At 42.1% G+C, this 25,827-nt stretch overlaps 3 protein-coding genes across 6 annotated transcripts; 1 reads left to right on the top strand and 2 right to left on the bottom strand.

The window, feature by feature from the left end:
* Window positions 1–63: 63 nt before the first annotated feature.
* On the bottom strand, window positions 64–8,782 carry si:dkey-13a21.4 (uncharacterized protein LOC494576 homolog). The gene is made up of 5 exons (XM_040116251.1): window positions 8,694–8,782; window positions 8,243–8,369; window positions 7,895–8,113; window positions 910–1,035; window positions 64–802 (listed from the first exon to the last, which is right to left on the bottom strand). The coding sequence occupies exons 1-5, from the start codon at window positions 8,747–8,749 to the stop codon at window positions 716–718; spliced, it is 615 nt and encodes a 204-aa protein (XP_039972185.1). The 5' UTR covers window positions 8,750–8,782; the 3' UTR covers window positions 64–715.
* A 4,875-nt stretch (window positions 8,783–13,657) lies between these two features.
* On the top strand, window positions 13,658–20,385 carry gata1a (GATA binding protein 1a). 3 transcript variants are annotated; one of them, XM_040115950.1, is made up of 6 exons: window positions 13,658–13,771; window positions 15,578–15,808; window positions 15,906–16,409; window positions 16,839–16,984; window positions 17,090–17,215; window positions 17,350–20,385. In XM_040115950.1, the coding sequence occupies exons 2-6, from the start codon at window positions 15,595–15,597 to the stop codon at window positions 17,635–17,637; spliced, it is 1,278 nt and encodes a 425-aa protein (XP_039971884.1). In that variant the 5' UTR covers window positions 13,658–13,771; window positions 15,578–15,594; the 3' UTR covers window positions 17,638–20,385. The 3 variants fall into 3 exon arrangements, with proteins under 3 accessions (XP_039971884.1, XP_039971883.1, XP_039971885.1); XM_040115949.1 differs by having other exon boundaries at window positions 15,494–15,808; XM_040115951.1 differs by having other exon boundaries at window positions 13,658–15,808.
* A 1,672-nt stretch (window positions 20,386–22,057) lies between these two features.
* LOC120783176 (bcl-2-like protein 1) lies at window positions 22,058–25,195 on the bottom strand. Of its 2 annotated transcripts, none has more exons than XM_040115958.1 (3): window positions 25,063–25,195; window positions 23,707–24,363; window positions 22,058–22,706 (listed from the first exon to the last, which is right to left on the bottom strand). In XM_040115958.1, exons 2-3 carry the CDS (start codon window positions 24,229–24,231, stop codon window positions 22,566–22,568), a joined length of 666 nt encoding a protein of 221 aa, XP_039971892.1. In that variant the 5' UTR covers window positions 24,232–24,363; window positions 25,063–25,195; the 3' UTR covers window positions 22,058–22,565. The 2 variants fall into 2 exon arrangements, with proteins under 2 accessions (XP_039971892.1, XP_039971893.1); XM_040115959.1 differs by lacking the exon at window positions 25,063–25,195 and adding an exon at window positions 24,860–25,041.
* Between the last annotated feature and the right edge of the window lie 632 nt (window positions 25,196–25,827).

Raw genomic sequence — 25,827 nt, 5'->3', positions numbered from 1 at the left:
ACAAAAAAAAAAACAAAAAAAAAACATCTTGGCCTTTTATATAATTACCTGTAACAAACTGTTTTTACATGTTGGTCATCTCTTGATTGCCTTTTGTGTCTTTACTTATAAAAGAAACAAATATATATATAAATATATATAGTCTCCCTGATTGTTCTAATTTGCTTCTGTCAAGCTGATTCACTGTAGGAGTCTGAATCACTGCTAGGTTCATTACAATACAAACTTGTACAGGGAGGAGGTTTTTGACTGGACATGAGTGTATATCTACTTTTTAAGGGCGAATTCAGTTGGGATGGTAACAGCCAGGAAGGAAGATCGGGGCCGAGGTTTCCGCTTGCCGCCTTTTCTCCGGCTCGCACCTTGGTTTCCGTTTGTGGTTTCTCCTGATTTCTTTCTAGAAACGAACTTTCTCTTCATATGCATTCATAATTTTGTGCGTGTCAGTGTGTCTGTTGAACAAAACTAGACATGCATGCAAAAGCAGTGTATTTTAGTAGTGATGCCTTAAGTTAGACCATAAGCTGAAGGTTCTCAAAAAAAGAAAAAACATTTAATGAGTTTGTTCCTCTCTCCATGTGGTATACAATTGTGTCCTTTCCTTCCATAGTACCTTTGCTGGGTCACTATTTTTGCACCCTCGTTAGATAGGTCATCATCAGCAGTGCCGAGGTCTCTCTGAACTTTCCCTCCCACACTGGGACGAGTGCTGCTCTCAGCACTCACAGGTGTTGCGAGTTTCTGTCGGCTGTTTGCAGGTTATCTGGAAATGTCCTGTATTTTCCAATGTGTGTTTTTTGTACTGTAGGGAGTAATGTATCTTTTATCATCAAAAATAAACATGTTAAACATAGAGAGATTTGGTGTCTTTCTTCTCGTAAAATTCAAACAGGAAATGAACTAAATCACCTGTTGTAGGCCGCTCTGGGCAGCTCTCAAAAACGGCTTCTCTATGTCGAGGTCTTCTTTGGCGCTTCCTTCAAAGTACTCAGCTCCTATTTCCTCGCACCACTGCAGAGCCTTCCTGCCGGACACCTGCAAGGACCGACATATGTTGCTGTGGTGTGCTGCTGGCAGCAAAGAGCGAAAAATGGATTGCCACGCAGTCTCATGTCACAAATCGGGGCTCTTCAATAAAGATGTAAACAATGTGTGTTGGTGAGCTCCAGCACTGGAAAGTGATCAGTTCCACCCTTGGCACTGGGAAGCTTTTCCATGTATGTTTTTACCAATACATTCAAAAATCAGTAATTCTACTTTCAGATTAGTGTTTTGTTTTTTTTCAGTCAAGTCTTAACTGTTTTTGCTGCTGCTGCTGCTGCTAAAGTTACTCTACGCAGTTACTCGTTTTAATCTTTTAGTCTATAAAACGTCAGAATATAGTAATAAAAGGGTTCTGAACTCCTGTGTAACATCTTGAAGTCATCCAGCAAAGAGAAAAAAGCATCAGATCCTCACGCTGAAGAAGCTGCAACCAGGGAATGGCGGGATCTTTTGCTTTAAAAAAAAGACTTGAAATTGTCGTATGAGAACTGATTCATTTTAATGTGGACTAAACAATGAATGAACTGTTGTCCCAGCTCCAGCCGCGACTGCATGTGACTTCATAAAAGGCTATTAGAGTCCTGTCGTTTCTTTTCTCAGTAGTGCCCCAGTCAATTTACTGTGCGGTATTTCTACTTAAATACAACGTTGTAATCTTCCCTCCCCTCCTCTGAGCCCCGTGTGTGTGTGTGTGTGTGTGTGTGTGTGTGTGTGTGTGTATGAACGATCACTTTAAAATGCAGCGTATTTTACTCGGCACCCGACACGTCGTTTTCACCCTCCTCGCGTCTAGAAAAGCTCCGAGTCAACCGTCTCCAGCCGGGTGGGCGCCGGCGCTGCTGACGTCGCCCCGGTCCCCGTCACGTTTTCCCCTGCGACGACCCGCCTGGTTGGTCGTCACTGCCTCTAGCTGCCATGTGAAGCGGCAGCCAGGCAGAGCTACGGCTCACAAGTGATAAAAATGGCCGAAAATGATTCAACGTTCGTGCTTTTCCTACTATGACGAGTCAAAATGCCTGCTGGGGGGAAAGAGAGCTCTTTGGCTTATTAGAAAAGTGGGAGGAAGCAGGTCATTAAAAAGGTCCTGACTCTCTCACTTTACAATGAACCAACTGGTCTGCAGATATGAACGTCAACGAAGCGTCGTTCTGCTAAACGACGGAGGGATCCCCTCATGGGGGGCCCTCGCGTTCCCCCATTTCCACGCTACCGAAACGTCCTGTCCTGCTGCGGCCTCAGGTGGAGGGCGACGACTACGACATCCTGAAGGGGCGGGGCCTCCAAACAGGGGCCATGATTATTAAAGCGAAAGTGAACTTCCCCGATTGATTGAAACGTCATTCATTTGGGGAAAAGGTTTGGGCTGACTGTCCACTTTGTTCCATCTATCTAAGACATATAATTTAAGAGGAGATTTTGTCTTTGTCATGGGATCCGTATAAAGCACATCATGGTATAGATTGACCTGCTGAGGGCCCCAAGGTCCAAGGTCTACCGATGGACCCAAACTGACCACCCGCACATCCTGCCCTCTGTGCATGGTCACGTATCCGGTGTCCCCCAAGCTCCCATCAAAGAGAGAGCAGACTGCACACACTGTAGCACCTCATTATTTGCCCTCACGCTCGGGGCTCTGATGCTGTGCCATTTAACTAGAGTGACGGTTGAATTGGAAGAAAAAAAATCTCAGCAATCCAAACCAACAGCTTCCACATCATGCACAAATGATGGAGTGTTCTGGCTGGTTTGATCAGGAAAAATGACCAATTAGGCAAATTGTTATAGTGACAAATTCATTTTCTGGATGATAATTCAGACACACATTTAAATAAAAAGACATTCAAGTTCATATTCTGCGTAATTATTGCAGACATATTAAAGCAGAACACCTTCAGAGTGAACACCATCAGAACACATCGGAGTCACAGAGGTGAGATGTGACTGTGAAAAACAGATGTGCACAAGATGGAGGTCACGGATTGCATGGTTGCTATGTTTGTCTCCGGGTGCATCATTTACATGAGATAACCATTTAAACACAAACCAAACCTCCGACTGTCAAGACAAGTTTCTTTCTGAAGTTCCACTCCATCAGCGCCTCTGCTGAGGACTTCCTCCACCCTGAGGAGGACCACAGAGTCACAGAAACTGACCAGAGCCGCACGACGAAACTTCCATCGTGGAAAATGTGAGATGTGACGTTTCACCAATGAGCTCTGCCTCATGGTGCAGGAAATACACTGAAGTGGAAATAAGGATCAATAAATGAAAAGTAAAAGAAGAACACACACATGCGCGTCGTGAACAATGTAGGAGAAGGTCATTATTACTGTAATGATGCACACTGTCAGTACTGGACCGTACCTGCTCATATTGCTCTTTTCATTAAAAATACAACCAGAAATGTGCATAAAAAAATTAAAATCACCACCTTATTGACTATAATGTCGTCCTCTTATATATCTAATAAAGTAATTTATATTGCAAATTTATATAATCTGGCTCCCAGCTGGGATACATAGTACAGAGTGATACTGTGTCTCTGTAAGTACAACTCTGAAGTACTTGAACTTGATATATAATTCGCAACAGCTATGTCACATTATAATTTCATACGGAATATGGCAACATACTAGTCTGTGGTATTTGCAGCACTAAAGCACAATATCAGCTGACCTGATAAGGACCTAAAGATGGCTCCTGCTGTACTACCTGACCTTGAGGTCCTGTCTTTAGAAGGTTTTAACACCTTCACTATTTCAACTTTGTAATTACATATTCCTGGAGTAATATTTGCACTCGGATTTGCAGCAACGCTGCAGAGACGCTGTACATCTTTGGATAAAAAAGTGTTTATGCTCCAAACTTTCCACAATGTAATCTCAGAACTAGGGAATTAGACAGTTTTACGAGATGTCAAACACATTGCACACTGTCATTATTAAATGTTCTGGGTCACAGTCTGTACGTGCCGACTGTAATCTTTATTGAACTGTCCTGTTAAGTTCCATCAAGTTTTACTGATTCACAGCTTCACTCTGTGAATTCAGTTTTCAATGTCAAGTTCATTTTTATTATCCTGTAATGTTTAAATTCTGTTTGCATCCAGGTGTAAAAAAATTCAGGTTGTACCTCTAAAATCTTACAAAATGGACAAAGTGGTCCTCTGCAGTGTATCTGATGTAGACTTTTTTCTTGTTAGATTATAAAAGTATGTTTTTAAATAAGAAGTTGACTGGAGTCCGACATCTTCTCGTGTGTTGCTGACTTTCTCCAGGTGGCAAATTCACAACCGAAGCGTAAAACCTCTGCTGCTGCTGCTGCCGACCTTCCCCAGAAGAGCAGGCGGACCTCTGTGACTTGTCCTGCTAGACCGTCTGCTGAACATCTAGCGGTGCTGAATTTGGCTCCCGCTCCTGGGCCCTCCATCCCACCTGCTGACCTACTAGTGGTCTCACATCAAGCCCGTGGGAAGGGACTTCAGCCTAACACTGCTCCACTGCAACATGACAGCCCTCTTAGAATCCGCAGCCGCTCAGAGGAAGAGCACCAGAAACTCTACCATGAAGTGGTAGATGATTTGCTCAGGTATGTTTGTATTAAAAGTCATGAGTCTTTCAATGGTCAGATGGTGACATTTTTTCAATCTATCACTCCATTTTTCCGGTATAAGCTTTTGAATCACATTTATATTTGTGATAAAAATTTCTGCTTCTTCCTCTCCTCACAGGTGTAAGAACGGCCGGGTTCGTCTACACACTTTGGCGCGGGGACGTCATATCAAGCAGAAACTGTGGTAGCGACTGAATCGTCCCATGTTTATGACACGAAGATGGGCTCGAGCATGTGGACGTATCATACGGGGTTGGAGTCAGTCCTCCCAGTTATGATGTTGATGCTGTGGCAGAACCAGAGCCCAGGAGGCCGCCAAAGAAAAGAGCCAAGAAATTTTAACGAAAATTCATGCTTTGCCACCTCCACCTGCAGATTCTAGCAGACAGCTGAAACCAAATCCTCCACCAACAACCTCTGCCAGCAACCTGCACCACAGTCTCCACATGCAGCTTCTGGCAACCTCCACCTATAGCCTTTGCCATCGACCTGCAGTCACTACCTACTCCTGCAGATTTTGGTACGCAGCTAAAGTGGGAACCTCCAACTACAGCCTCTACCAGCAACCTGCACCTCCACTTCCACCTGAAGAGTCAGCCACACAGCTGGATCCCAAACCTCAACCTACATCCTGTTTCAGAAACATGTATTGTTGTCTCTAGCTTCAGATTCTCTCGGACAGCTGCCCCCCGATCCCCCACTTACCATCTCACCCAGCAACATATAGGCCCTCTCCACCCACAGATTCTGGCCGACAGCTACAGCCCCTACCTCTGCCACTACACCTCTGCAGCCCCACTGTCAAGCTGCAAACAGGGGTCTGATTACATTCATTCAGCTTTCATTATTCAGCTCCAGCACCAGCCCTCAACTTCTGTCAGTTGTATTATGCGTCAGCCTTCACATCCACTTACGGCCCCCATCAGCCAGCTGTGGTCCTAGCCGTAACCTGCCGCCTCTGTTAGCCCGCTGTATCCCCAGCCACCAGCTTCAGCCTCTGCCAACCACTTCCATCCGCAGGCTCTACCTGCAGAATCTGGCCCATGCAGCCCTGTCACCTATTTCTAAGTAAAGGGTTTCACTCAGTTTTATGTGGTGCCACTTGTCTTTCCCAGGCAATCTCCCCGTTGGAGTTCACGTTCAAAAATGAGAGGATCAGCTTTATGTTTTGTCAAAGACACCATCTACACACCAGTGCTCGCCAACGCAGCACCTCCAGCAAGATGAGGGTGTTTCCAGGGGAGCAGATGTCCATACAAAGGGAAGCTGGTGGTAGGACTGAGATCCATGTACAAATGAGGTTTTCCCTGACAGCCAGAAGGACAGATCTCTTTTTTACTTACCTTTGTTTCGATTTTAACTTTAAATTGACAGATGACCTGTGCAGCCAATGAAGTGGTAAACTACAGAAAAGGACCTAAACTACACGTGAGAGGCACAATAGCACATTAACAGTTTTCAATTTGTTCTGTTTTGCATCACTTCAGGCAGCTCCTGTTGCCATGTCAAGACCTAAGTGGAAGAGCAGGGCCCGGGGATACACTCACTATGTGTTCAGATAACATGATTGCATGTGTGGTCTGATTAATTAAAGCCTCCTTACTGTTGAAATGTAAAGCGTTGTATTCTTCTCACAGGTATGTCCACATGTTGTGTGAAGGAGGAATGCACAGCTTTCAACGTGAACCTACATCATCTAGAAAAATCGAACTGTGGTGCTGAGCTTCATCTACCAGAAAAAGCTTTTCTTCCTCATCGGGCTGATGTATAAGCAATAAGCGATATTTGGTAGTGCCTCAGTGTCTAGTCATGCATTTTCAGTTGAACGGATTTTCTAATGCATGTTAGAAATGATCGAGCCTGTGGAACGCATAGTGTGAAGACAGGAATGTTATACATCTATGCAACATAACACTTTAGAATATCTGAGGTGTAAACTCTTTTCATGAAAGGACAGACCTCAAATGTTAATAGGTCTGGCCCCATTCTGAATGTAAACAGTCCTTCGGTTGACTCTGGGTGCTATCGCAGTATTTTAACTGAGGGTTGGTGACGTATGGTATTTTAATACAACACATTTTCTTTGTGGATTTCTCCAGGCCCTGGTGGACTTCACAGACTTCAGCATCCACCGGGAGCTGCTCAACGACCGTGACAACAATTCTGACGTTAACCCGACGGAAATATTCCCCTCGTCTCTTACATACTGGAGGCTCCTTCATGCGCCTGTCCTAACAACTAAACTCTACCTGAGAAGTAGACGATGCCAGCAAGCCCAGCCTTTAATTGTACCGTGCCTGTCATGCCCAAAGGGAGTGTCCCTGTTTATGGAAATAACAGAAGTGATTAAATGACGTCTGCTCTCCTGATATTATCGATGTGAAGATGGTTATGAACCAATCAACAAGCCCTCTGGGAGTTTCTGAATGACAAAAGACGTCCGTCCATATCAGTTCCAACAGTCTCTCCCCAATCAGATTAATGGATTTATTTCAGTTTGCCAGCAGATCTCTTTACTTATTAGTTTGGCACAACTTTCTAATAAGTCACCCTTTATAAAGTGCTTATAGGCATTATTTAATGGCTAACAAATACTCATCTCCTCTCACTTTCTGGTAAGCCATCATATCTGCAATTAGAAATGTTGGTAGGTCACTCTTAAGGGGTCATCATTTTCTCACTTTCTAATAAGCCATCGAGTTTGCAGATATAAACATGAGTAGGTCATTAGCAAAGGGTCATGACTTTCTTAATTTCTAATAATCCATCAGCAGAAGTTCAACTGCAATCATAACTGTTAACACAAATCGCTAATGAAGGATTCTTATAGTGATCCATTCATTTCGCAGTTGTAAATGTTAATATGTGGCTTATAAATGGATTTTCATACAGATGTTCTGCAGCCCAGATCATCCAGAAAGCAGTCAGTTGTCAGTAGTAGGGGTCTTTCTGATTAATTAAATAGTTAGCTAAAAAGACAAAAGTGTCCTACTGGAGGACATCCAAGAGGAGTTTGACCTCTATGGGGCCATTATCAAGGCCGTTGACGTCTCTTGGTTCGCGGATGTTCCCGGCTGCTGTGAAGACTCTAACGACTTCTACAAGTCCAGTTGCCACTGAGTCAACTCTTCTTGGTGACCATGACCTGGGTCACTGAGAATCTTATGAATCTGCCCCCAGATTTATAAGCCCCCCTGCCCCCTGGAACAAGTGTTATTTGTCAACTTGTTTGACTGACCTCCCGGTTGCTCAGGTCAGTCTTGTTGCCCAGAACAATAAAAGGGAAGTCAGATGGCTCCTGGGGCTCGCCCTGGACCAGGAACTCCTTCCTCCAAACCTCCAAGGCAGAGAAACTGGCCTTGGATGTGACATCAAACACCAGCAGGCAGCAGTGGGCTCCTCTGTACAGAGGTGTACCCAGAGACTGGAACCTCTCTGTACCGGCTGTGTCCCAGATCTGACACACACACACACAGAGGGGGGAAGATAACCGAGCATGATACAGGAACGCGAACATGCGTCAGTGTCTTGCACCTACAGTTGGTTTTTGATTCACTGGGACTGCACAGGTGGACAGAAGACTTACCTGCAGGGTGACTTTGTCCCCATCTATGCCGACTGTCTTTGAGAGGAAGTCAGTCCCTATCGTGGCCCGGTACATGTTGGTGTAGCCATGATTCACATATCTGTTCATGAAGGAGGATTTTCCCACCCTGAGTAAACAAACACACACACACACACACACACACACACACACACACACACACACACACACACACACACACACACACAGCAGGTAAAGGTACATCAAATCTGTCTCCCCTTCACCAGAAACTCAACGCCTCTTCCTAACTTACTGCTCCGATGAAGACAAAACTTTCCCACGTTTGAGACTATCCAATGACATTTACACCTCAGCCTCACCATAAATCAAGGAGTCCCAGTAAATGAAAGTTCACAACTCTCGATGGAGCAGTAAAGCAAAACATTTCAAAAAAATTAAATACGATTTTAAAACAGACGCTAGTTGACGTTACCCAGAGTTTCCTAAGAGGATTATTTTCAGGGTCACAGGTCCTTTCCCTTCGCTCATGTTCACTGTTGGCTTCACCGGAGCTGCAGCTGCTGATGCTGCCTTCTGGTGCTCCTCGTAATTTTGCCTTTCCGTAATGTGACGTGTGTCACAGTAGCAGTAGGCTAAAGTGTATTTAATCAGGGCCGTGGCCAGGATGTTAAAAACTACTGAGGCCATAAATCCAAGCTCCAAAGAAATGTCTTTAAGAAAAAAAATATTATTTTGACCTTTTTTTATTATTATATTTTTTCAACTATATGTTTGTCAGCAATAAAGGAAACCCCCCCCCCTTTTTTTTCTCTTTTGGTCCTCAAATAGTCAAATTTAAAGATAGTAAATCTTAAAATACTAGAATAGCCAGTTAAACACCGGACGTGTAATCCTTTAAACTGTTTGTAAACGCCCTCTATGCTTCCCCAAACTCCCAAATTCTACAAATTCCAAAAATACTGAGCATCGGTGACATCGGTGTCCTCGGTGTTTTTCACAGGAAAAAGTACATAGGTGTAGCTACTGTGGCATTTCGGTTCCTTGTGCTGTTGAAGGCATCGTCAGGACAGCAGCTTTGTCTGTTTGGCACATGACTGACCTCTGTTCCCCTTTTCCTTTCTCAACCCAGAGACACAGCAGATTTAAGATTCATAGCTGGAAAAGGCCACAAACGATCATAAGCAATGGGGCATTTTAACAAAGAAGATAGATAGATAGATAGATAGATAGATAGATAGATAGAGCTAAGATTACTAATAATACGTGTAGATACATGTCTCCTGTTCTTATAAAGTTGTACTACATTAATTAGAAGCATGAAAATGAAGTTTATTTAATACTACGACCTGAGACTGTTGTTGTGTTACACTTGCAACTCTTGCTTGTTTTATTCCTTTTGACTTCGCTGCAAAACAATAGTTTTGTATTAAAAGGCAAAACCTCATTTAACATGTAATTTAGTGGAAATTAAATGTGATACTATTTTTAATTTCACCACTAGAGGGCAGTATAGGCCTCAGGTGTTCCACCTTTCTTCCAGGATTTACTTTCTGTTAGAGCTGGCAGGTGGTGTTATCTAAGATATGTCTGGTGATATTTAAATATTTAAATGTTTGACATGTAAACAAATAAATTTCCATTAATTTGAATTCAGTGACATAAATTAAATGAATCTTTAAAGGCATCAGTACAACACTACACATGTGTCACGGTGAAGCTGTACAAATATTATTAAAGTTAAAGCACACCAAATATCCTATAGCAATAGGGCATTTAAATAAACTAAACCTCATTGACCCACTAGTGAACCAGTCAGTTAACCCATCTGGTGCAGCCAAACTTTGATCAAACTCACAGAACTTTATTTAAAATTCAAGTGGAGATACCAAAGTTTCCACAGATAACAAATATGTCAAGTGGAATTTCGGAGATTCGGGTAAAAAATGATGTACTGGACTTTTAGAATATTTACATTTGATGAAAAACAGAGTCCTGGGTTTGAATATTTTTACTCAATGGTTAACATTTTCAGACAATGTGGAATACTTTCCAGCCTTATGGCTACTTAATTACACTTAAATATGACATAAAGGGCTAAGTTGGATCTTAAGGGGTTAAAATAATTCCTTAAAGCATAATAAGATTACAAGTGATGACCAAAGACGCGGACACAAAGAAACATAATACAAAATATGTACAAATGATTCTACGTTGGTGGTAATCCAAGAAAAAGTTCAAAACTAAATAAAAATAAGCAACAGACCAATATGAAAGTTCAAAACAAAAAAACACCCGCTTTTTCATATGTGTCCTGTTGAGGCTGTCAGAGGCGCAGCAGAATACTGAGATTACACAAAATCAGCAATATACTGTATAAAGCTATGATATCTCAGTTAGTGGTGCAAGCTTTGGCCCCTCAACCACCTGACTTTATTTGTCACTGCAGAGACACGTATTCATATCGCACTGCTGCCACACAGAACATCACATGTAGATCGACACAATGTGCCAACAAAAGCACACAGAAACCACATAGTTATTCTTTGTGTACTAAAAGTGTAACTGCTGAGAAAAAGGAGTAAAATAAAGAATGATGGCGGGGACGGCGTGTGTGTGTGTGTGTGTGTGTGTGTGTGTGTGTGTGTGTGTGTGTGTGTGTGTGTGTGTGTGTGTGTGTGTGTGTGTGTGTGTGTGTGAGAGAGAGAGAGAGAAAGAGAGAGAGAGAGAGAGAGAGAGAGCTCTCCTGGGTATGTCACTGCAGCCCTGCATGGCAGAGATAAGCCCACTGCCTACCCAGAAGCCTGCTTCTTGGGAATTATTAAGCTCTCCCCAAAGTCCACTGGTGACACACAACACCATCCGTCACCCAGCTACAACAGGCTCACACGACCTCCCAACTGTCCAACGAGACATTCCAGTGTCAGATCAAACTGCTTCTGTTGAGATACTGTCAACAAAGCAGGCATGTTGTGTGTGTGCGTGCGTGCGTGCGTGCGTGCGTGCGTGCGTGCGTGCGTGTGTGTGTGTGTGTGTGTGTGTGTGTGTGTGTGTGTGTGTGTGTGTGTGTGTGTGTGTGTGTGTGTATGTCTGTCTATGCCTGTGTGTGCACACACGCCTCTGGGAGCTACATGGCACGACCACAGACATGCTGCAATGTCCTGTAGGTCTGTGTGCACGGCTGTGCTGCTGTATGACAGTGAGCAGCGGGCCTGTAATTCCTGGCCCCTTTCTTCCATCTTGATAGCCTCTTATCAGAGCAGAGCAGCCCGCTCACACAGCGGCAGCCGCCACATCCCTGCCCAGCTGTCCACACTGCCGCGGGGAACTCATGTCACTTTTCCACTCATAATATTACTCTCATTCACACAGACTGCTGCGCCTCATGTGCAGATTAGCTCATTCTTTTTCAGTTTTGATGTTATTGTCTCAAAACAAAAAGGCGCATAGAGACGGATGCCTACCAACCATTTCTCCGTATATTTCCACCCATCCCGTTCAGGGTCATGGCAAGGTGGAGCCTACCCAGGATGCACTGGGCGAGAGGAAGGCTACATCCTCCACAGGTTGGCAAGTCCATCCCAGAAAAACACATGCAAACCTGCAGGCAATGTAGAGTTTCCATTCCATCCGATCACCACAGCGATAAAAACGAATAATACTCGGGGTGTTGTGGCGACCTAAGTGTTATTTTCTCATCTCTTTCTTCTGTCACCTCTTTACTTCCTTTCTTTCTAATTGAGGCAAAAATGCCCAAAATAATATTCACATTATTACCAACAGCCTCCTTGCAATACTGCAGATAATGAATTAATGAGAGTAAATAAAAGAATTCCTCGTCCAGTTTGATTTTCATTTCAGTGCTCTAAACCATCCTGTGTGGCCATAAATTTAAATTAATGATTTAAAAAAAATAATTAGGTCATGAATCCTGGATGGAGCTGGTATAGATAAGAAGTGTGGATTTTGTTTTGTTTTTTTGTTTGTTTGGCTTGTTTAGAAGAAATGATTACCCAGTATTATACAATTTGGCACATCTTAAAAACGGTCTAAACGTCAAGGATAGAAAACCAATCTCCACTAAAAATTCTACTAAAAATTAAAACATTTAACATGTTTCTAATCCTCCGCATTCCCCGAAACACAGAGGACATAACTACAGCCCTGATAAAGAGGAAATTTCGGTTCAGCTCTGTGTTTCCTGACACCCATCTGGTCAAATATTCAGCGGAGTTGTTTCTAACCCATGATCTCACTGATCTTTATACTGTATAGAGTATACAATATTAAGCAGTTTTTTTTTCTGTTGGCGTAGGATGGGAATTTTAGGCCAAGCAACTGTAGAAAGTGAAAGTTTCAATAAACAGGTGACCCGATTACAATTTTGTGACACAGTTAGCAAAACTTATTAATTGATTTGCATCTGGCCTAACTGATTCAGTTTATCAGCCCGCCACTAACTTATGAGGATATCATGTTAATTTAACTGCTGCAGGTTCTTAAATGGCAGAAAAAGCCTCAGCGTTGCAAATAAAAATAGGGCCTCAATTCTTCCCAACTGATTTCCCTGAAAACTGTAAATGAACAAAGACAGAGGAAAGTTGGGGAACTGCTTTGACTAGCAAATGACTGGGACAGTGACGGGCTTGTGCACAGTCAGACCGTGTCCAGACCATATCTCTCCCCCTTGATTGCTGCTCTTCTCCTGATTTGCATTACTGTGTTCCACTATAAGCATTACTGGACCACTAATAAATTGAGTCTTTGCATTTTATATTTGCTTTGTTCAAATGTCTGTCAAACTCTTTTCCATGTGGGCTCAGTCTTATCAGGGGCTGTATGCACATTTCATCAACAGACAAAAAGGACCCATCCTGTGTGCTGACTGCCCTCCCTGGAACTGCTGTGTAGCATCCTTTATAACGCATATTGCATATGTGTATATCCGAGGAAACATGAACTCCTACAAACAAGGATACATCACATAAATTAAATGTGGTCTGCTCCTTTCTGTCCACCAGCTATAACTAACTGTTTGATAATAGCCTTGGTTTGGTGCGGATATGCTTTTTGTACTTGGAGCTTCCTGTGTGGAAATCATCAGAGATGCAAACATGTTATCAATACTACACTGCAGCGCACACGGCTATAAAGGAAAAGCAGAGGAACCAAGATTTGAAGCGGGCACCTTCACCTTTCGCACATGCCTCAGAAACCAAAAAGACTTTGATAAGACTTTATGTGTAGTATTTTCAAACAAATTACCCAGTTAAACATCACTTTAAATCCAGGGCAGTAAATATGTTCAATTTGCCCTCATATGTGTTCTTTCTCTCTGGACAAAAGAGGTGTGTCTTTCAAAAAAAAGTTGTCCCCAACCCCTCCCACGAACTGTCGCTTAGCCCTAAACTTTGCTGGTGGTTGGAGAGGTTGTTCTTGTAACCATCAGCCCATGTTGAGGGAGACAGTCAAGCTGTGCCACCGTCCACCTGGCTGCGTAAATTTAACCCTGAGTCCTGCTTCTCAGCTCGCTCATCCGAGACATCTACTCAGGTAGGTGGCCCCCTCCGCTCCTCGGTCTCCCGTTGGTCTTAACATTCTCAAGTGAACACCAGTGTGTAGTCTAACGCATCTGGCGGACAAAAATATCTGGATTATGAAAGCACATTTATGCATTTGAGACTTTTACTGTTGAGGGTTAAATAACACCTCATGCCATTTACTGCTTGATTTACTGTGACTTGTAGAGATATGAGAGGTGAGGACTTTGCTTTGGGGTGATAGAAATTCTGCTTCCTTCTCAATGAAATGGACACTTTCTCTTCAATATTTCGTTCAGATTTTTATTATTTTTTCATCATTTTGAAATGTTTTATTTTTATTTAGAGTTTGGCTACAGGTCTATAGCAATGAGTGATCAAATGAACTTGGATCAGCTGTTCCTGACTCTCATGCTTTTATTAAATGTCTTGGAGTTAAATCAGTTTAAAATTAATCAAATTAAATATCTCATCCTGTTTATGTTAAATGTTATGTACAGTATATGTATTAATAGGAATAACTGTATTAAATTCATACCCATTTACCTTTCAATTAGGACAAGAATTAAACCTCTAGGTTAATTACACACATTTCTTTTTGAAGCTTGTGTCTGAGAATTAGATTACTTTAAAATGATTCAATCTAAATGTAAATGTGATTACTGTCACCTGTTTTAATCTTTTGATTTCTCAGTACAGTATTCTTTGACCGACTCTCCACAACATGCTGCTGCACTCTTCCGTGTTTTTACATTTGTCGCATTTCTCATCTAACAGATTTCTATTAATCAGATGAGATTAGGGTCGTGTTGTATCAGTGGCGCTGGATATATTTAGCATTACAATAATGCTGTCTATCAGATTTTCTCACAAGTTATCGGACACTATGAGCCTCTTCTCTTTCCTCTTCTCTTTCCTCTAAAGATATGGAGCTAGAGTGGCCTTGTCTGTTATTGCAGTTCCCGTAATAACTGCTCCACCATCCTGAGCTATCACAGTTGATATGTTATTTATTAATTATTATTATTATTATAATTATATTGATAATTTTTTATTTTGTAAAGGACACTAAATGTGCTTTTCATGCTTTATTTCCTCACCACAAGGTCTAAAAATTGTATTACAATCACTTTTTCTTGAAAAAGTGAATATTGGCTTAAAAACACCCACACAAACACACACGCATGCGCACACACACACTAGAACAATAAGTTAATTAGGAACCGCACACAAATCGCAAAAATATAGGACACTGGTGGGAAAACGTCACATGATCTCCCAAGTGTGACAGAGGTTGCCAGCAACACTCTCACTTAGGAGAATCTTCCTGCACACACAACATCCAGGTGTTTTTTTAATTTCATTTTATTTTTAGCCGGAGTGTCGTTCTGTTTGTCCACTCTGCAGAGCCTCCCTGAGGGTGTATATTTTTTGCATTCCTCTAACTGACACACCTACTGTAGAAAGGCCACTTAGTAGCTGTTTGCATCACTACATTTATACACCCATTTATTTTTAGTTTTTACTTTCAGCCACAGTCAAATGAGGATCCTAGAAAAGGAAGTTTGAAGAAACCTGTTGTCGAGAGATCTTGTCCTTGACACTGGTTGTTATGAAGTGAAGAGCTTGTTGATAATGTATCTGCTTCAATCAAAGTTCCTGTAAATCTGTTACTTACTGCGGTCTGTTCCTTTCCACTGTGGCCAAAAATATAAAATCTGAATTCACATTTCAGTTTAAGAAAAATGAGCCTGAGAAGACGCATTTGACAGAAAAAGTCCTCTTGATTTCTTACGTCCATACCATGGTCTTGCTTCAGAGTCTTTCCCTGTCAGCATGGAGGATTCCTCAGAGCAGTCCCACTGGGTGTCTCCAGCTCTGCTCGGCTCAGATCCTCTCGCCGGATTCTCCTCCGAGCCCGGTCTGCTGCCCCCAGGGGAAGAGGGTGAGGCCTTCTTCTCCAGCCAGGACACGGACTACACCGGCCTGTCCTCTTTCTTCTCCAACCCAAGCCACAGCCGAGCGCCATCCACCTACAGACACAGCTCGGGTCAGTGCTCCCGCCCACTGTCACCCACCCAATTCACCTTCACATCCACCCTCTAAATCATGATCTGACTTTATCAGTTCTGTCCCTCTTTTCACAGTTCGACAGGTATTCACCTCACCCAGCCTCCTCAGTAACTTCCAGCTGCTGGACGGGCCTGCCAGCCACTCCCTTGGCTCACCCTACAACCCCCCAGCCTCCACCTGGAGCACCAGTCCTCTCACCAAGACCCCGCTGCACTCACAAACCCCAACTTCCCTCTACACTCCCGGAGTAACCTCCTCCTTCATCACCTCCAGAGATGGATACTCTTCTCCAGGCAGAGAGGGCAGGGAGAGTCCTCGGCTGCAGGAGGCCCTAAAGGCTGAGCGCCTGAGCCCTCTGGGGGGTTCGGGGGCCAGCAGCAGCTTTCTGAATCTGACCCCTGCCGGGGGTGTGTACACACCGTCGTCCCACTCTCACCCGCACATGCTGAGCCCCTACAGCTCGTACATGACCAGTCCGCAGGAGTACAGCTCTGCTGCAATATACTCCAGCCCCGGGGCTTGGATCAGCCCCTCGTACTCTCCTAAACTCCGCAACAAGATGAGGATATCCACTCCAGGTGAGGACACGCTGAGACACCAGTGGACGAGACAGTCTCACCACAAGGTCCATTTAGAGGCTTTTCTGGACCTCTCAGTCACATCACATGACATCACGTGGTCAAATTCACAGGAAATTTCCAGGTCAAAAATCAACTTTCACTTTCAACTGTAAAGCCAACATGGATGAGAAGTGTTCAGAAAAATGGAAATTTGAATGTCTACATTTCCATGACAACTGGGCATCTGGAAATACATACAAATAAATGGACTAAATGTGGGGCAATATTTCTGTCAAATAAAGGATTTTGTTCAATAATAAGATATTAACTATATCTACATTTTCTGTATTATGAGTAAAGGTCAATATTTTTCAGAATATTTTTCCAATATTTTTTTTTATATCTTAAAGTATTAAGTAATAACTATGTATTTTTAATTCTGAACAGAGGCCAGAGAGTGTGTCAACTGTGGAGCCACAGCTACCCCCCTGTGGCGTCGGGATGGTACAGGCCACTACCTGTGCAATGCCTGTGGACTGTACCATAAAATGAATGGCCAAAATAGACCTTTAATCCGGCCCAAGAAAAGACTGGTATGAGCCACTGATGGCCGTTGATTGGTTCCGTAGTGAACAATGAAATGAATAGTTTGTCGCTGTCAAAGCTATTTCAAAAATCCGATTATTTCTGTGTTTCAGATTGTCAGCAAGCGGGCAGGTACAATGTGTGCCAACTGTCACACAAGCACAACAACCCTGTGGAGACGCAATGCCAATGGAGAGCCCGTGTGTAACGCCTGTGGGCTCTACTTTAAACTGCACAATGTGAGTCACTCACTCAGATAAAATCCACAACTATATTCTTCACAGAGGAATCCAAAAAACTGCCACAGAGCACTTTACCCTAAATCTGCTTGTACATAAAGAAGTCCGAAAGTCTCGTTTCTTTCTTTTCCCAGGTCAATCGGCCCCTCACCATGAAGAAGGATGGCATTCAAACGCGCAACAGAAAGGTCTCCAACAAGAACAAGAAGAGCAAGAAGGTGGCCATGTTGGAGCAGTACTCGGAGGTAACTCAGCCGTCCTCTCTGGACGACAACGGTGGGCCCTTTTCCCTCGGCCACGGGACTCTCCTGACCTACAGCCACGCACCGCACCTCATCCCAGCGCCCTCAACTCTGCACCCCTCTGCCTCCTTACCCTACACACACCACCTCAACGCTGGCATGGTGCCCACACTAGTGTGAAACGACAAAATGGCCACCATTGTATATTCGGGAATCAGCACACTTGCTTGCTTGCCACTTATTTTTGTGGATTTGTACATATGTGTTTCTACGCTGGATGTCCTCTGAATGGAGTTTTCTTTTTATTCTCACTGTATTTTATTAGAAAACAAAATTCTGTTGATATTATCTTAATCGGGCCCTAGTTTGAAGTCAGATAAAATCGCTTTGCTGGGGATGCTGCACGCACTGATAAGGAAATTCTTTCTGCTGTAAATACAAACACAAATCTGATTTGACAACCATATCTGTGCCTCTTCTTATTCATAATGTGAAATTATTCTTTAGTTTCTTATTTCATGGGTCTGTTTTGTATTTGCATAATTGATATTGCCATATCGAACTCTGCAGAGAAAATAATAAATGTGTGACTTATTCTGCTGGAGTTATGAAGGCTTTTGTTCTTAAAGTCATTTGAATTCTCAGTTCATCAGCTCGGCTCAGTGAACTGACTGCAGCAAAGCCTCGTGTGTGCTGGTATTGTACTCCCCTGCTTAGGTATAATAGCTCCTTTGTACAGGCAGAGCTCCACTTTGACAGTGTAATTGTGCATAGGGGGTATGCAAATCCTCCATTCTGCAGAAGTGACAAATATTCACGTAAAGTGCAACACTTAGGCCTGGTTTTATATTTAGACCAGTGCTGTCAGTTGGTGACCAATTAGGCTCCAACTTCAAATGGACACACAATGTCATGTTTGTGTTTGTTTTTTGGTCATCGGTGTTTGTATGCTCATAAAGGGGGGGCTCCGATGCATAAAATTTCTACGCTCATGTCATGCTTGAATGCAAAGGTCAGAGGCTTTCTGGAAGTGGGTTTATAATGACAAGTCACAACATATTTCATGACACCATAGCTCTTTACAAGGTGGTCTGTTTCTTCCCAAAGACAGAAACCAGAAAGCTGTAGACTCAAAGCGGCTAAATTATATCAGAAGCCTCTAACTGCCCTGAGGTGAACTGTGTTTATGTCATTGTTCTGTTTGCTGCCCACAATAAGCATTCGGATCCTTTACTGGAATGAAAGTAGCAATACCATAATGTAAAAACACTCCATTAAAAGTAAAAGTCCTACATTTGAAAATCTTACTTTACTGAATGTATGATAGTATAATCAAAAGTTACTTAAAGAGTCAAAATAAAATAAATGTGTTTATTACGCGGCAGAATAGCCCCTGACAAATATATAAACACGAGACACAATTTACTTTTGTAGCCTGTCAAATTGCATTTTGGTCTGTAATATGCATCATGTTCGTATAACTGCAAATAAGTATTTGTATAAAATCTTAATCTGGCAAGAGACAATAGCTGACAAATAAACAGAGTTTGGTACTGTATTCTCCTATAAAACGAAGTGGATTAGAAGTATAAAATAAAGGAAAATGAGATATACAACTAAAGTACAAGTACGTCAAAATTATACGGACTTATCATGCAATTTTGTGGTGATTTTAGTGATACTTTTACTTCTTTGCCTTAATTTTCAGACATGTTGGACTACTGTGATTGTTTAAATCCAGCTCTGTGAAGTAGATATAAGTGTTTCTTATTGATCAAACGTATGGCCATGTCTTCATCGCTGATTAGTTTAGACCTTATTAGGGAAAGTTCTTTGACAGAACTCGCAGCAAAAGGAAACTGAGGATCCTTACAAAGAAAAAAATCAAATGCGTTATCCTTCAAGTGCCATTTCCTTGGCATTTTGTTTAAAATGCCGTGCAGTAAACACAGCAAAGCGGTACATATGTGTAGTGTATTTTTTTTATGGTAGGCAGCAGGGCAGGGGTAGCTCACTCGGGACTGGGGGATGACTGATAAGTTATCATTGAGGCCACAGACACCAAACCATCCACCTGCTGCTGGCTCCGCCACTCTCACACTCCCTGTCAGTTAGTCAGAGGGGGGCCCCGAATGCACTTTAGATATTTAGACATGACACTCAGAGGAGTTATGATAAACAAATAAATATATCGGTGCTATCATCTGAAGGCCAATAATGGCCGTATGTTCGCACAAAGGTTGAGTTTACTGATACTTTCAAAAATCAGTGTGTCATGTTTAGGCTGAATGAATCCATCTAGGTTTCATAATCTGTGGCCGCACACACAGCGCCACTCGAGACAAATCTATAAATGGTCACTTGCATCGCTGTGTGTGTTTTCATAGCCGATTTGTACACGCTTCGGTGCAGACGTCAACGAGATATAAGACCTTCATTTATGCACATGGTTTCAGCTACATGAGCACAGCCCTGTGAACATCTGGGTACAGCAACCACTCAGGACACCATATGACACCCACACACACACATACACTTCTGAGGTGATTGGTGATAAACCAGCTCTGAGGAAGAAATTTTGATTATAACCATTTTGTCGAGTTGCAAATGGCTGAGTAGAAAAAAGCCATAAAAATTGCTTATATATTCCTTCTTAGTCTCTCTTCTCTTATCTCACCAGCAATCAGCCATTGTTACGCGTAATACCTTGTGATTCCCCAAGGACCTTGATGATGGGAATTTAATGTATTGATGCCCTGTGAAGTAACATAGTGAGACGAGGGGTTTTTCTATCATAATCCATGTACCATATCTACTCAAAGTTTACCATAAATCACACTTAAGCAGAGAAACCCCATCATTTCCCTCTGTAACAATTAGCAGAATCAGTAAAAGTCATCCTGAGACAAGCAAAATGAGTGTTAAAAAAAAAAAAAAAAAAAGACATGAAATGTAAAAATTCACTATTGCTTGGCAAGTGAGTCCGTAATTTATACTCTTCCTTAACTGTCTCTATCTGCTGTTTATCTGCTGCAGCCGCCAGCTCTGCTCTGGGGAAATGGCAACAAATGACAGGGACAGATTAGCAACCACAGGCCTGCTCCTGTTCACTCACATGGCCATCCGTTAGTGGCCTTCTCTCTCTGAGAGAGTGCTTCTTTCTTTTCCCATTCAGCCGGTTTTGTCCCTAGTTGTAGGAGGAACATTTACAACAGGGAAGCAAGTGATCTGATAACAGACTTGTCTTATCTTTGACTAAGAGACACTTCAAGATAGACTGAACCCACCCCTGTGCAAGCTCGTGTTTCGATTGTGTGTAATTTAAAAAAAAAAAACCTTCCTGAAAGATGAAACAGATGCACATGCCAACACTACACTGTTACATCAACAGTGAGAAAATAAATTCTAACCAAATACAACTCCCATAGCTTGATGTGTAATAATGTCATTTTGAAATATCTGGTGCACATGCACCCCCAGATGGTAAAAACACATCACTGCAGCTCCAGTTCTTCCCCAACTGGCGCCAAGCACAGGACGTAACACCCTGAACACTGCAGTTTAGAGATAACACGCATTGATGTGCACGTGTGTAGTCTTCATCGTCATCTACATTGTTGATAAACATTATAATGAACTGAATGTGAACTGAGGGGAGGGCATTGTGTCTTTACTCTGTAAACTGCACACATGTAAACTGAGACTTTGTAAATTTAGACATGTTTTGGGGAGAGCTTTCTTGTGTAGTATCCATGATTACATACATGCATGTTAGTGCATGTGGGCAGAAAGAATATGATGTATAGGAGTGGATTTTTTCTGGTTAAATAGGTTATTAATGCATTCCATCATGTGCAGTATTTTACTTTAAACTCTTCCAGATATTTCGCAATTATTTGAGATTTTTTTTTTTGGACGTACTTGATATATTTGATGGATTCAATTTTGTATTTATCACCATATTTATATATATCGTATACAGGTGTGGTGACAATTTTTAAACATTTTGACCCAAAAGGATCCGGCGGGGATCGACACCTTGTCTGCTTGAATAAATTTTATTGTTTGGAGACAGTGTGCAGATGTTATTCTCTTCATCGATGATTTGTATGGATTAATCCATGAGATAATAAAATCAAGAGTTTTTTTTGAGAATTCATTACATTTCCCAAAAGATTCACAACATTGTCATCTGCTTTTGTTACGATTCTGCATTTATTTAATGTAAAACTGTTTCCTCCTTGCCTGAAAAAAAACAACAATTTGTGCTAAAATTTTGTACTTTTCCAGCCTGATGATCACAACTGAATTGCCTTTTCTTTTCACTTCATTCTATGAATTTGAATCGCTGAATAAATCAGAGAATTGGAACATGATTCACAAGGCTGGAGTGTGGAGAGTACTTTCTTTTTGTAATAAATAAGAAATCATAAGGGGAACATATGACAGTGCTGTGAGCCCTAAGGGAAGATATATGGCACAATTACAATTTGTCGGACTCAGGATTGAGTTTGGCAATATACTGTAGATGTTGGTGCATTTTCACACTGATTTCACACAGTCTATACAACAAAACAAAATAAAGACACAAGAAAAACATAAATATATTTATTTTTTTGAAGCATGCCTTAAACTCCAGTACAGCCAACAAAAGGAGCTGAGCATTACACAGTGAAATGGAAATATAACTTATATTTTCAGTCCGTTGTCAGTTTATAAGTAATAAAAATTGGTCCTTGGATAAAACACAAAGAAAAAAAATAAAAATAAGCAGTCTCATCAAACCACTTCAATCTTTTTCACTGTTTCTTAGCTTATCAGGTTCATTTAAAGCACTTCCAGTCTGGCGAGTTAACAGCCTTTAACAACTGAAACTCTCTGCTGTGTGTTAAAAAAAACAAAACAAAAGACAAAGGACAAAGCACGGTGAGAAGTGTAAGAGCTCACCAAGCTACATTTTAAGGATACTCCCACAAACTGCTTTAGCCAATCCACATTCTGTCAGTGCACAAGCAGACCAGGCTTTTTGTAAACATGAACTATTTAGTTGTATTTCTGTTGGCGTAGCATTACACAGGGCGTGCCGCGGTGAACGAGATGCAGCGCCTTCACTGTTTCTTAGCGATGAGCACGCCCATCAGCACTCCTGTTAGCAGCGCCACTCCAACTAGCAGCCATCTCCTCAGAGACTCCCGAGAGCGCCTCGCTTCAGCAGCGGCGTCCCGCCCAAAAATCTCAGCAAAGCAGTCCTGGAATAGAAAATTTAATTCACACAAAAAAAAAAAAAGGGGGAGAGGAATTTTGTTATTAGGCTATGTTTAAGTTTCTTTCCATCCACATTAATAGAATACTCCACCAAAAATCTAAAGTTGCACTTTTGTGTACGTATATTTTTCATTCTTTTTTTCTAATATACATTTTCTGTTTGTGATCTAATGTACTGTGAATGATAAAAAACAAAATCTTCCAAAAAAATTGTTGAAAATAAATATGCAAATGTATTTTATTGGTTTGCAGTTGAACAAAACAAGGAAACTAACAAAAAAAAGAATCTTACAATGTACTAGATAATATTAAAAATATGAGTCCATTTTAGAAGTTGTAACAAATCATTTAATCAAGCATGAATATAAAGATCAGTGGCAGAGAAGTGCTGCAGGAGAAGTTTGGGACATTTTTAGGGACATTTTTAACATGTGTTTTTCACATTACTCTGAGTCGCCTTGGAATTATTTATGACTGCTCCGTATCCAAACTAACTGCAGGTGTTGTCCTCTGTTAGAATCGTGCTACAAACTTTTCCTCTGTGTGGTGAGAATTTGATTTTACAAAAAAAGTAGACTTTCAGTGGAGTTGTACTTTTAAATTGTGTGTCACATACAGAGATCCACGGATCCAACTTTTTCACTCAAGATAATTCCAATACCAGAACGCAGGGTATCTTCCAATGCAGCATACTGATCTGATAGCAGTGCTCTCTCTTTCCCCACATTTAAAATCCACACACCTCACTTTATGGAACTCATGTTGGAACATTTTTATTTAAAGTATCATCTTTATCATCTCAATGAATTTAATTTATAGCAGACACACTGAATTTTAGAATTATATAGACAACGATTGTATTGTATCAGTCACATTATGGCCAACACCAAATCTGCTTCATAGGGTCAGTATTGCCGCAGATTCCGACACAGTCACAGTGACACAAATAAAGCTGCATGTTGAGTTCACCCCCTAGAGACTCACCCAGCCTCCTTGGCTCTGGATCCACAGACTGATGTGCTCATCCAGGTACATGGTCATCCAGTCTGCGATGCGGGACACCAGCTCGCTCATATTCTTCTCAACGCATTCCACACACAGCACACCCCCAAAGGCAAACAGGCCCACTATACGCCCCCAGTTGACGCCATCCTTGAACACCTCATCCATCACACTCTTAAAGCTGTGGTAGGCTGTTTCAGGAGTGATGTCAAGCTGTGAGGAAAGGTCACTAAACGCTTGCGTGAAGAGCCATTCAAACTCGTCAGCAGAGTCCCTTAGCGCTGCCTTTATAGCCTCTCTGCCATCGCGAGGGGGCAATGACGTCCCCGGCTGACCACACCTGTTCCTAGTGTTGGCCAGCAAGCCATTACTGGCAGCTGAGTTGCCCTTGTCTCCATCAGTCCTTTCACCAGCATCCTCTGATCTCAGCAGTGAGGTTGGGTAGTTCCTCTGAGACAGCTTGTAGCTTATAAAGAACTCCACAAGCTCTCTGTTACTGGACGACATTATTTCCACACTGTGAACCTTCAACACACGGCCAGCCTAGTAACACCCCAAGGTTCCTCCTGCCATTCCTCTCAGTCTGTCGGCTGTCACATTAGAGCTTCTTCGCCTTATGTTGCAGCTTGCAGCAGCAGCCTGGAAACACATAGTGTTGAGAAGAGGTTACATTAACTCATGTCAGCAAACATTTTGCAACCTGTGCTGCTGTATGTTGACAACCACTGGTTACCATTCATTTCTGTACCATATGAAAATCTACCAGGAGACTCTTGAAACTTGCTCGAGATGTTTCATCCATCAAATCTGCATACATTTTAGTCAGTCACACCATCATTGCTGGGTATTACAGTTTCAGTGCAGATTGATTTGAAATATCTGCACTGCATTAGCACACAACGATCATGTGTAAAATGACCAAAAAAATAAGAATGCAGACTTGATGTGCCCTGCATGATTCAGCAGTCTACCGATGGGTTTCCCTGATGTACAGAAATGAATGGAAACTATTGGAAAACTGGGGTGGCGAGAAAATCGCATCCAAAAACTGTAGCAAACATTTGAAAGGAAACACGAGTTAACAAACATTAGCTAGCTAGCTGCCTTGGTGGATTAGCATTATGAAATCAAGTACCAATGGATCGTTCCGATGTGCGTTCAAATGCCAGCCTGCCACCGCTGACAGCTCTGGTTGCAAGTCACGTAGATACTACCAGTTTTAGCTTCAGGGGCTAACTAGCTGTTTATAAACACTCCACAGGAAACGCATCAAAAACAGCTACAAAACTACGTTCATGGGACTAGTCAGAGGCAATAATTATTGACAGGTATACTTACAGCTGCTTAAAGGTTGTTTCCCCCCCCTAGATTGCAGCTATTTAGTTAATTAAAGCTGTATACGTGCATGCAGACACACTATGAACATTGCTGCAGCTGCACTCTGTGGCCTGGACAGTGATGCACGCTGGCGGTTGGCCAATTCTGCTACTGTACCAGGCAGAAGTCCCGCCTCCTGCCGCTCCTGCACCAACCAGCGCCTGGGACACACCGGAAATTAGGGGGCCCGTGCATGACATCGGTATCATTCGAAAAGGATGTAGCTGCGTCTGTTGTGTTTAAATTTTACACCGGCAAAATTAACATGGACGGACTCCAAACCTGCTTTCATCGTTTTATCTTCGAAATAAAACAGTATGGCAGCTTAATTAAAGTGTTTCTACAGCCTTTTTTTTTTTTTTTTTTTTTACTATTGTTCTACCACCTCTTGTAAATAAAGAAAGCTTATTTAGCTTCAAGCACATGCATTTTTCTTTATTTTGTGAAAAAATGAATCAAAACAGTGGCGGTCATTGATAAATTTCGATTTAAGTAATTGTTCATCATAACACCCACTTAACATAAACGGACTTTTACAAAAGCATGTATTTGCAAAAAAATATCATTTTCTCTCCCTCTCAAGTTACCCTGTAAAAACCTGACTACAAAAGTGACTTAGGTTTATCTTCCATTAGCTTCTGAGATCAGGCATCAATTAGAAACCTTCCTAAGAACCTACTTCGCTGCTCTATTTAACTTTTAAAGCTCCTTTATGTTCTGGGCTAA

This window comes from Xiphias gladius, chromosome 21 (genome assembly GCF_016859285.1).
Source record: "Xiphias gladius isolate SHS-SW01 ecotype Sanya breed wild chromosome 21, ASM1685928v1, whole genome shotgun sequence".
Lineage (NCBI taxonomy): Eukaryota > Metazoa > Chordata > Actinopteri > Istiophoriformes > Xiphiidae > Xiphias > Xiphias gladius.
Note: the sequence above shows the minus strand (reverse complement) of the source record. Positions and strands in the feature narration are given on the sequence as shown.

Excerpts from the sequence above, each read along its gene's own strand:
- gata1a (XM_040115950.1), top strand. The coding sequence starts at position 15,595 with ATGGAGGATTCCTCAGAGCAGTCCCACTGGGTGTCTCCAGCTCTGCTC. Across the intron at positions 16,410-16,838 it reads GATGAGGATATCCACTCCAG|AGGCCAGAGAGTGTGTCAAC; the intron begins GTGAGGACACGC and ends AATTCTGAACAG. Across the intron at positions 16,985-17,089 it reads TCCGGCCCAAGAAAAGACTG|ATTGTCAGCAAGCGGGCAGG; the intron begins GTATGAGCCACT and ends TCTGTGTTTCAG.
- LOC120783176 (XM_040115958.1), bottom strand. The coding sequence starts at position 24,231 with ATGTCGTCCAGTAACAGAGAGCTTGTGGAGTTCTTTATAAGCTACAAG. Across the intron at positions 22,707-23,706 it reads TCCAGAGCCAAGGAGGCTGG|GACTGCTTTGCTGAGATTTT; the intron begins GTGAGTCTCTAG and ends TTTCTATTCCAG.
- si:dkey-13a21.4 (XM_040116251.1), bottom strand. The coding sequence starts at position 8,749 with ATGAGCGAAGGGAAAGGACCTGTGACCCTGAAAATAATCCTCTTAGGA. Across the intron at positions 1,036-7,894 it reads CTGACCTGAGCAACCGGGAG|GTGTCCGGCAGGAAGGCTCT; the intron begins GTCAGTCAAACA and ends CGGTCCTTGCAG. Across the intron at positions 803-909 it reads CCCAGAGCGGCCTACAACAG|TACAAAAAACACACATTGGA; the intron begins GTGATTTAGTTC and ends TACTCCCTACAG.